General features: G+C 40.2%; 1 protein-coding gene across 1 annotated transcript in view; it reads right to left on the reverse strand.

Moving 5' to 3' along the window:
* The window catches only part of ctnnbl1 (catenin, beta like 1), a 50,967-nt gene extending 39,724 nt beyond the window's left edge, over positions 1 to 11,243 (reverse strand). The window contains exons 1-7 of the mRNA XM_069141260.1: positions 11,077 to 11,243; positions 9,859 to 10,077; positions 8,408 to 8,514; positions 7,970 to 8,111; positions 7,034 to 7,129; positions 3,442 to 3,535; positions 125 to 216 (exon numbers count right to left, since the gene is read on the reverse strand). Coding sequence (XP_068997361.1) covers positions 125 to 216; positions 3,442 to 3,535; positions 7,034 to 7,129; positions 7,970 to 8,111; positions 8,408 to 8,514; positions 9,859 to 10,077; positions 11,077 to 11,106 — 780 coding nt within the window. The 5' untranslated portion in view covers positions 11,107 to 11,243. The remainder of the gene's footprint in view (positions 1 to 124; positions 217 to 3,441; positions 3,536 to 7,033; positions 7,130 to 7,969; positions 8,112 to 8,407; positions 8,515 to 9,858; positions 10,078 to 11,076) is intronic.
* Positions 11,244 to 11,758: the final 515 nt, after the last annotated feature.

Consider the following 11,758-nt stretch of genomic DNA (forward strand, 5'->3'; position numbering starts at 1 on the left):
TAAATGTTGACTTAAACAATTAATGAAAATATTTGACAATTATTTTTCTATCAATCAGCTAATCAATTAATTGACTAAATATTAACGCTTTAAAAATAACTTCATACAATATTCAAGCTCTTACCTTGATTCTCTTGAGCAGCCACTGCATGAGTCCCTGCTGGGCTGCCTCGGTGCACAGGCCTGGTCTGAACTCTGCCATGTTTTCTATGATCGCTGTGGAAATCAAAAGTCAAAATTCAACCCTCCAGATTGGTGTCCGCCCTGCTGAAGTACCCTTGAGCAACTTTAGAAAAGCATTCCTGACATGGATCAGATAAATTGGGATGCCCCGATCTGAAATGCCAGATCAATATCAAAACCGATGCTGATCCTATTAAGCGGATCGGGCATCGTCAGACGTGACTGATCCAAATTAAATATCTTCTTCAGTGTTTCTCTCATCTTATAAACTTCACTGCTTCCACAAGCACAAACAATTTTTTGTTGTTTACTCTATGTTGGTGTGCCTGCGTTTGTACACGCTACCACTTTAATAAAGTGGTTTTTAATCAAAGGCCAAAGCCCTCTATCAGTCAAAATTAACTTTTTCCAGTGAAATATGACATCCATCTTTTTATAGAGGGTTCGTTTGGTTTCTGTCTCAGTCTCTTTTAATAATATAATTAGAAAGCTGTCTCTGCTACTTAATGTCTCTATCACAGCAGCAGACTGAAGCAGAAGAGGACAGGGAGATAGAGACTGTCATGAAAAGGGGAGGAAGAGGAGGAGGAAGAAAGGAAAATTAAAGAGGAAGGAGGGGAGAGGAAAAGCAGAAGGGAAAGAAAAGAGGAGGGAAGGCAAAATAGAGATGAGGGATGGAAAGCTGAGGGAATGAGGAACCTCAGAAGTGAATGAACGAGGACATAAGATCACAAAAGGAAGAGAGTGTTGTGAGAGGATAAAAAAAAATGAAATAAAACAAAAAAGAGCAACATCTGGAGAGAGGGGCTGCAGATGATAGAGAAATGATAGAGACAGAGAGAGGAACAGAAGAGGAGATGGAGTGGAAGGGTGCTGAGGGAGCGAGAGAGAGGAAGGGCCTTTATCAGTGATTCAAACAGAGCAGACAGACAGCATCCTGGAGGACAGCGGGCTCAGAGCAGAGAGCAGCCAAGGCAAACAAAAGGCTTATTCAAGCTCGGAGAGCTCCCTTGATAACTCACACAGACGCTGTGCACGCACACAAACTTGAACAGAGGATACACAAGCGCTGCTCCCACGATATAACCCCACATACAGAGCCAAGTACATACACCTAAACAGCCCTCCTGACACTCGGCCTCAATCTGGCAACAAAGACAAAATTCATCTCAGTAGACTCATTCAACACAAAAAGAGCTGAGAGGCTGAAAACTCTGATTCATGCGAGGCTAAATACAGAGCATGACTTTTCAAGCTATCTGCTGGCCCGTGCCCTCTCGGCAGACACTAATTCTCTGTAACTTGTACGGCAGACTTTGAGAAGGAGCGAAACCTCAAAAGAGTAAGTTGTTTCAAAAAGTGCTTTCTCTCTGCCAAAACATTAACTTAGACATTGACGGCTTCCTGTCACCGTCGCTGAAAATGTGTGGGACACTTGGCAGCAGGGGGACGCAGTGTTAGAGCTGAAAGAATGCAAATAAAGTCAATGTACACCCTCTGTGTAATGTCAAACGCAAAGTCTGCGAGGACTCCCTGTCACTACACTGCCCAAAGCTCTAACGCTGCCTCGTACATACCCTCAAGGCATGCCTCCCTCTGGGAGTGATTGTCATGTTTCAGCATTAAACAAAGCCGGCTTTATAAATTTGTCTTGCTCAGAATATTCAAAATGTTACTATTTATATTCTGCCCTGGTTTTTCTAATGTGCGGTATAGAACCTGCAATGTGCAGCGAATGTCCCAGATTTCTCCCAGATATTTGTCCCACGTGTTTTGAATGTGAATAAACACACAAAGCTGATTAGCAAATGAGGCCCCTTCCAGTCTTTAATGGTTACACGACTCATAGGAAGATGCCCAGCTCATTGTGCTGTTGAATCTAGTCATAAACAAGAGTGAGGCCCCCTGGGTAAATTATATGCTGTCTTTTTTTCATGTCTAAAGTCAAAAGGAAATAAATGCAACACTTGCAGCAAACAGCCATTAAAAATAAAACTTTTATTTATTTTTTTTAAGTAGAAAAAACTAATTATATTTGTACTGTAAAGTTAATTTGCCCAGTGGGAAAGTAAAATGATTACTAGTTTAATGAGAACGTGCAGTAAACTTCCCGATGGTTAGTATTGCTGGTTCACATTTGAATTATCATTAAAATTGTATTTGATTACTCGGCTTTAAAAAAAAACCTCGCTGTAAATACTGTCCAGCATCCACCAAAATGAACAACAGTCTCCCGGACGCGTGAGTACAGTGACAACACGCAATGTGGGCTTGTTTTGGGTCAGAGAAAACATGGCAGACAGCAAGCAGTGAAAGCACTCCAGAAAATATTTCATCCCAATTTAGACAGAGACATAGCCAGTGATAGCAACTACAATGTGATAGAAAAAAACAGGAAGAGGAAAGAGAGAGGGGAGGAAGGAAGGAAGGAAGGAAGGAAGGGAAGAAAGAAAGAAAGAAAGAAAGAAAGAAAGAAAGAAAGAAAGAAAGAAAGAAAGAAAGAAAGAAAGAAAGAAAGACGGAAGGAAAAACAACACTACGGGCTACATATGGTGGGACTATGCATATACAGCTGTTAATAGCAAACTGGGACACTTGTGATAAATGGGAAAAAAACATTACTATTACAAAATTGACACATTTATCACTAACCTAATTTATTGTAACCTAAAATATTTAACTATGTGATGTATTTGGAATAAAAGAAAAACATCTAGAATGTAAATAAAACATGATATTGCACAGTAAGAAGAAACACTGAGATAAGTCCTGTAATGTTAGTTTGGTTTCCTCCACTAAACAACATAAACAGTTCCATACTTCACTCCTGGCACCTGCTTTGTTTTGGTCTAGGATTCAGTTCAAAACATGATGAATGTTTGAATGCAGAGTGCCAACTTTTTCAACCATTTGATTCAGATGCTCTTTGCGTATATTGGACAGGTGGCAGTGAAATGACTGTAGCTGCATTTTCTGTCCTTCTGTTACTATTTCAGTTAATTCATGTCTTCCAGGAGACAACGCTGTGGTCTCCTAAACCTTACAGTGTCTGTATTACTACATTACTGCAGCTCAGTGAAGCCAACCTTGACAAAACTCATTACAGGAATGAAAATATGGAACTCCTTTGCTTACATAGACATGACATGATATGATTCTGTTGAGACAATAAACTCGATATATGTCACTGAGGTTTATTTATATGTTGGAAGCAGTTTCCTGTTTGATAAGCAAAGACCTTAGTATACATCTCCTCACCCAGTGTGTTGTAGATGCCGTCAGCCTCCTCTTTGACCTGCTCATCCAGCCGCTCCATATTCTGCACCAGCAAGGCCACCACCTGACCCTCCAACTACACACACAAAGATGAAGATAGACTCAATGCCTGGACACATTTCTACGGCAAATCAAGACTTAGTCCATCAGGAATGAAACCAAACATTTATCCAATTTATATCCAAATATTTGAAGGTAGCGGACAACTATTACTCTATTTGTATCTATAAAGTTTCTCATTCTCATAATGATGGCTGTGTAATATAAAGCATGACTGTTGGTAATGGGTTGTAAACTTCTTCCCTTTCGTGAAAGCTTTTACACCAGTATCAATTCCTGACACTTTTCTAATCTCACCGCAACTTTTTCCACTTTGTTGGAAGTCTGCCGACTGAATCGTTCTCTTTAAAAACATGATGTGGCATTTAAGAAATAAAATTGACACTTCACAGAGAGAAAAATGCAGAGTTAACACAGGGCTGACAAAGTGATGGTTCACTTTTAAAATCTCAGTCTCAAACTCAGTTCCTGCTGGAGCTTCTCTGAAAATGTCCAAGTGTTATCAGTCAAGTCAAACTGGAAACCGATCATAACCAAACAAAGCTCGCGGGGTGCCGACGGGACCGATAAAAGTACTATTACAGATGAAAGAAGGCGGACAGTCGACTCAGATTTATGAGCCATCGGAGACTGTCGTGGATCATTTTGATTTATCTTATCAAGGATAGCACCTGGCCTTCTGGCAGCAAGGACAGAGGTGCAGCGGGCGTTACAGCAAAGACGAGACAAATGGATTCAACCAACCCTTGCTGCCCAGAAACGGTTTCCCTTGGAAGTAGCTGCACAGAAGAGTGAGGTTTACAGGCGCTCCATTGCATGGTAAATGGACTGCGTTCATGTAATGCCTTTATCTTGACTGCTGCCAAGCCACCTGAGCTGCTCTGTCTGACATTTGTCCAACGGTTGCTACAATTCTTCCCGTCAGACACCAAACAGCCAGCCAGTCAACAAAAGAGTCAGAAGTACCACTGAGCTTTCTTTTTGCCTCTTCAAGCATATGCAGTTTACACAATCCAACAATACATCAGTGGACAAATGGGCTTGTGACACTGCTGAGGGTTTCAATGCTGTGCTTTTTTTTTTATAAAAAGGATGACTCACAGCATTACACTGCATTTCCTCTTTTCTGTGAGTAAGTCTAGATGAAGGGTTTTCAACATCTCACACTGTGGGCTCCCACTCAGATGGAATTGATACATTATGTATGCATATAATACATAACATTGTATACAAATGAACATTGATTGATAGGATCTCAAATGACCTAATAGCAGTTCCACCTTGCAATGTACCCATGGATGTCCAGAGAACTAACACCTGATATTGCTGAGAAACAATTTATTAAAGTCCTACTGAGTCTAAAATTATGTGTAAAATGTCTGGGTTCAGATTTGAACTCAGTACCCAGAACTGTTAAATACCTGGACCGACTGCTCAGAGATGTCTGAGTGAAGTGGTCATTCACAACAACAAGCCAAAAGAAGGTGAAGTGTCATGGTGATACAGGCATGAAGATACAGGGACAAAATTCCTTTTCTCAATTACAGGTACACAGGCACATTGTTGTAGTTTGACCTTTGTGTCGCTCTTAATGTCAGAGCATATGAAGGGATATCAAGAACAGAGACAGAGATGGATGTTACACACCTGGAGGATGACAAAGAAAACTGCAAAAGAAAAAGTGGCAGAAGAGATGCTTCAATGATGCGGATGACATTATATGAGGGTGGATCAAAAAGGATGAGCTCTTGTTGCATGTGAAAGGTGCACAGAGGAGGGGAACGTTTCAACCTTTGTGAGTAAGTATTGCAGGTTTTGTCACTTGATCAACATCAGAACCTGAGTCACACACATTGTTGTAACCACTGGTCCGGGTGCTACTGACCATGTGCACATGAGCAGAAAGCAATCATCAAATTATTTGTTGAAAAAAAGCCTACGCCAATGAAGCAAAAAGCCGTGAGAGGAGTTTTAAATGGCATTTCAGAAGGGCATAAAGTCACTGTCCAACACTGAAAGAGACACAACAGGTCAGAAGCCCAACCAGGTGAGTTTTCTTTGACATTCGTGGGATCTTGCATCATGAATTTATCCCCCAGGACGAGAACGGCAACATGGAGTTTGACTGTGATGCTTTGAGGCGTTTGAGGGAAAACATACAACGCAAACGATCAGGACTGTGGCACAATGGCACTTGGGTTCTCCAACATGACAATCCGCCCGCTCACAGAGTGTTAAAAATGCACAAAAACACAATCAGAGCTGCGCGCCACCCCGACTCACTGACTTTAGCTCCCTGCTACTTCTTTCTTTTCAAAATGGACAAACTTTGACGTGAGCTCTGCTCAAGTTTCAAGTGGAGAAATCAAAGACACACCAGGACCAGAGGTGATAAAAACATGGGTAACTCAGGTGCTGATTTTGATCAAGCGATGCAACTTGGAATACTTTCTCACCACGGTTATGGCTTCTCTGCGCTCCGTGTACGTTACGGTGCTCCGCGATGTTTGCGTGAAACTGGAAGAGTCTTTAAAATGTTCGATCCACACTACTCCATTGAAAAGCCCCTTTGACTAAGTTCTTGTCACTGTGACTGTAAATCATTTTTTTTCTGACTGCCACAAACTCACATAGTTAAAAGCAATGTAAACATGATAAATCAATAATTAATCAACAAGTAGTTTACAGATCTGTTTCCCAGTTAATTACAGAATGTGTCAAATATCCGAATATAATGTGTATTACTAAAACCCACTTTGAATGTTTTTTACACATTGCTATTTTAGCATTGTTCTTAATATAATCATTCATTAACTTGTGGAAGCAGAAAAAAATTATATGGTAAATGATCTGTACTTGTACAGCGCTTTATCACCTTTCGGACTCAAAGCGCTTTCACATGGTTTTTCCCATTCACCCATTCACACACTAATCAGACAGATCACCATGCAAGGTGCTGCCATCAGGAGAACATTCACACACTGATGGTACACCATCGGGAGCAACTTAGGGTTCAGTGTCTTGCTCAGGGACACTTGGGCATGTGGACAGGAGGAGCTGGGGATTGAACCACCAACCTTCCGATTAGTGTGCAACCCACTCTACCGTCTGAGCCACAGCCTCCCTGTAACAATAAAGTAACACAGTAACAACAACAAACAATGTATCAAATGTCGACAGAAAGTGGTCTCATAAAAATTGGACCCCACAGCCTCAGGGCAACAGCTTGATGAATTAAAAAAACAAAAAAAACAAGTGGTGCTCACTGCACAATCAAAGTCACTCAGTCCAGAGAGTCCACTGACTGCAGTGAGCAGCTTCTCCAAAAATAAAATTAAATGTCTGCACGCAAGCGAGAGCCACCTGAAGCTTTGCTTTTGATTCATTAGTAAAGACGAAGGAATCAATTCTTCTCTGCCTGCTTTGGATGCCAGAGCCCAGAAACTTAAGTATTGACTCCACAAAGTGCTGCTTCATCAATATCAACAATGACTAATAGAAATTTTGAACTCACCAAAGCATCTATGAGCACCTCGGCACCCTCCTCGCTCTCATGGAGTGTGTCGATATCTGTCAGCTCCTGCAGCAGGTCCACGACTGCTATAGCCACATGTGGTTCAGGTTAAGGACGATACGTTTGTATTAAAAGAATAATTAACTGATTTAGCATTGCACTCCCATAACAGTCAAAATTAACACGGCACTCACCTCATGAACCTGAAATCTAAATGACCTCGAATGCAACTCAACCACTGACAGTTTGGTCTCAGATTTAAGTGTATTTCAATTGTTACATTTGATTTGACGTCTTTCAAAAGTTTTATGGATTTATTTAAATTTTCTGGTGAATTTCTTCTTTTCCCTCATTTTAGCTACTCTTAATTAATTGTAATACTACATATTAAAATGTTTATAAATAAATAAATTACACCATTTAATGTTAGTGGTAATTATATTATTACAGTTACAGGATATGGCTGGGATTATTGTCTAGATTTGTTATTGACAACAAATCCCATAAAAATCCTTCAATGCTTTACTCTCAATACTTTTTGACTTTCGTATCATTTGTGGCACTCAATAAAACAAGAATCTTAAAACCTGTTCATTTAGTATTTAAAAAAAAAAAGGTGAAGTCATTTCCTGAAATTGCTGCACAGTGTTATTTTTAACCGGTTTTATTCAAATTTGTTAAGGACTACTTTTATCTGTAGATTTGGTGCACTTTTATATTGGATCAACATTACCACTGGCCACTGTTCATATGTGATGAAAGAACATAAAGCTCGAGTGCAATTGTAAGCATGAGATCAATGGTTCTAATGGTATTTGGACAATAACGGAGCTCTGTCGCACAGACATACGATCAAAGACCGATGTCAAATTCCAAATTCAAAACAAATTGATCAGGAGTGACAGACACTCTGAATCCATCTCTCAATGAAAGGATATCTGTGTTTTCATGACTGAGGAGGCCCAGCAGTGAGTGGACGGCATTAAGCTCCACCAGCAGGTGGTAGAGATCTGGCATTGTGGCGATAACGTGCATTTCCTGGATGATGTCGTTCAGATCCAGCTCTGACTCCATGAATCTGGTTTAAAAAAAAGAAAAAGAATGTGGATCGCATGTTAGTGTTCTGTTTTCCTTTCTTTCAAGTTAGATCATATTGGAGGTAGTTTGGCAGTTTTTGGATTAATTGTTCAGAAATATTGCAATTAGCTGATATTGAGGCACACAGTATAAATTCACCATAAAATGTTTTACACATTTCTAGAAGTCCACATGAATTTTTGCTTAATTGACATAACATTGGTTATATAACAGGTTTTAATTAACCCTTCAAACTCCACCAATAAAGTGAAACAGTGTGGTAAGTAATGAGCTTACTTCTCTGGACTGTCCGGGAACTTAATCCTCAGTTCCTGGTTTTTGTACGACCTTTTCTCAAAGGTCAAGATCATTTTTTTCACTGAGCTCTCATCGACCGGCTCTGCCTGGTTGATTAGTACAATAGGCGAGGAGAAGGGAGGAAAAGATGGAAAAGGGAAGATAAGGTGAGAGGGGAAAAGTATTTTATTGAAGCAGCTTCTGCCATAACAAAGTCTAAGTCACCATAGTTACATAAGTGGAACACAGCGACCAGAAATATTGTTCAATCAGAATCAGAAATGTGACTGCATCATCTCACTTAAAAGGAAACATGTTTGACCCCCTGATGGCTGTAAAGTGCTCCAGAGATAATGACAGGTTAGGACACTACAACTGTCTGACATTATGGAACAGTGCAGCTCTTTGCTGTGAGTAGCTCTTGACCATGTGAATCTTTGAAAAGGCTGCAATGTGGGAGAACAGGATAATAGATGTGCAGTTTTCTACTGCACCACACAATGAGGCAACACTGGCACTGACACTCACATCGAAACCTTCCTGAAGCAGATGTTTCTCACTAATTTTGGTTCTGAATACTTTGCCTTTGCACTGAAGTAATGCCAACACAGAGGAGAAGGTTTTTCTGGTTTCATTATGGAACATGCTACCGTTCATCCGATCTATTTACATTTTATCATTCGGTTTGCAGTGGAGATGATTTTGTGTTAATAAAAAGGCCAACTGAGTGTTTTTTCAGCTTGATATTGTTGCTGTGACCCTCAATGATCTCCACTGGCTCTCAAACTTGTAAGTGAAAACACAAGCGGTCCAAGCTGACCAATCCCACTTCTTATTGTGTCCTCGTGGTATCTCCTCCACCACACAGCAGATATGTAGTTTCATTTTGAGGAGCCACACATTGGCTACGAAATCAGAGCTTCAGTACATATACACACAACCTGCTGAATGTAGCACTGGCTCCTTGATGCAGGCGTATAAATCCAACTCTAGAATGCCCAGAATGCAATGGGAACAACGCAAACATGATTGCAATATTGCAACACGTCTTGAATTTCCCACTGATGTATGATTACTTATTTAGTTTAGATAAACTTCAAAACAAGGCAACTAAGATAAGAAACACTATTGTCATACGCCGTAAATAAAATCAATCTATTTTGAGTTATAAACAATATGTGAAGCACACGTTTGTTCTTTCAAAAATAAAGTTTGAGGTGGATAATGTGTGATGAATCGCTAAGTGTTGACAACTCAGTCTCATTGAATACTTGAACCAAGATACAGAGAAGCCGATAACTAATTGTGTTTCACTTTGCTGGTGAACCACTGAGGATTAAGGGATGAAGCATGTTTAAATAAAAGCTCCAGATTGTTTCTGCTGAACAGAGATGAAACTTCAAAGAAAAGATATTACAGCTCTGTAATAATTATGAAATAATTTCCTCTACCTCAGGTTCTTCTTCATCCTGATCCATCAGTTTCTCCAGGATCTTCTTCTTGTCCGCAGTCATATCCTCCATCTCAACACCTCCTTCTATTCCCAATGCTGCTTCCCGGTATCTGGCCAGCTCCCTGGCTCCCTTCTGTTGCTTCCCTCCTCTGGAGTCCTCATCTCCTCCTGCTGCTCCCCCATCCTCCTCCCTGGGACGCTTTGCTCCTCGATCAGGCTGCAACACGAAAAGAGATGGTGAAATGTAATGATGTGGTATATACACTGATCAGCCCATATTATTAAAACCGCTGGAAGATGAGGCATCAAGTACAGAACAACAACCCAGCTATAAATCCTGCCTTCATAAGGATTGTAATGCTCAGTTGATAATACATTTGATTGACAGAGATGTTGAGTTATTTCGATGGCAAAGCGTTCAGCTTTAGAGAAAGGCATAAATGTAAATGTGACCACTTTGTAATCAATGGCATTTTGAACAGTAACTGTAAATTAATGACATATTTAATTCTCAGTAATTGATTACAATTACATTTATTTTGTAATTTAAAAATGTAACTCCGTTCTATGCAACTAGTTACTGCCCGTAGCACATTTATATAAATAGATAAATATTTGTAAATGACTGTGGTGTAGTACATACTCGATAATAGATTAATTATATACTGAATGTGAAACATCTTCAAGAAACGTGACTAGATCCAAACATTGAAGCCTCGTATGGAAACACTGAAGCCTCGTATGGAAACACTGAAGCTTCATATGGAAACATTGAAGCCTCATATGGAAACATTGAAGCTTCATATGGAAACATTGAAGCCTCATATGGAAACACTGCATCAGGATGTTTTAAAATGAATGAATACTAACGATTGGTGTGAACAATAAGTCTTGTATAACAAACGCAACCACATCAACTAAATGGGCTTTTACGACAACGGCATACCAGTTAAGAGACGTCAATCAAACGGTCTGTCTTTTGACAAACAATGCCATTAAAGCTGTACGTCTCCGTTTGTACAACCAGACAGGCAGCTCCACGACGGTGACGGTTAACTCACGGGGTAAACAAAACAGTAAACAAGAAGCAGAAACTAAACTCGGTCTGCTGTGTGACTGGGAGCGGCTGCGCGGCACGCAACTAAGCGAACGAGCTAAGTTCATGCTAGCTCAGTTAGCCTCCTCTTCACGTTAAAGGGCGGGATGAACTCTGTACCTGATAGTTCAGCAGCTCTCCGACATCCATTTCTCCACGTCAGAAGCCGAAAACCGTGAGACTGTTTTTGTTTGGAGATTTGAAAGACGAGCCTGCACAGATTAAGTTAGCTACTCAGCTAACAACAAGTTCCCAACGTACACATGCTTGCCGTAAAACAGTCCTGTTCGTCGTCGTAGCAACGGACTGATTCTTCTTCTTCTACGTTTTATGGCGGATGGCATCCAGCGAAAGGCGCATTACCGCCACCTACTGTATAGGAGTGTGGACCGGCGTTATCTATCCACTTACAAACAAACAGAAATAAATGTATAAATTAAAAACAACAACAACAAAACTAAAATATAGGTTGAACCAATTCAGTGAACTAAATTATTTTACTCAATCGTATTTCTTTCAAGTATTGCAATACACTCCCTGCCCCGAAAGTTAATGCATCTTTTAGATTAAGTTCCTCAACTCCCATCTTCCTCTTTAACCTGTCTCGTTCTAGTGTTAATTTCTGGCTATGACAAACGATATGATCTACAGATTCTGGTATTTTGCAGTACTCACATTGTCATGTTGGGTGTTTATTTATTAATTGCATTGTTTTGTTCAGCCTTGTGTGTCCAACCTTAAGTCTGGTTAAAATGTTTTCTTCCATGGTGCTTCTTTTGGATGTCCTCCCTTTGCCAGCTTC

Source organism: Embiotoca jacksoni, unplaced genomic scaffold (genome assembly GCF_022577435.1).
Source record: "Embiotoca jacksoni isolate LCO1_2020_lvr unplaced genomic scaffold, fEmbJac1.0.p SCAF_9, whole genome shotgun sequence".
Taxonomy (NCBI): domain Eukaryota; kingdom Metazoa; phylum Chordata; class Actinopteri; family Embiotocidae; genus Embiotoca; species Embiotoca jacksoni.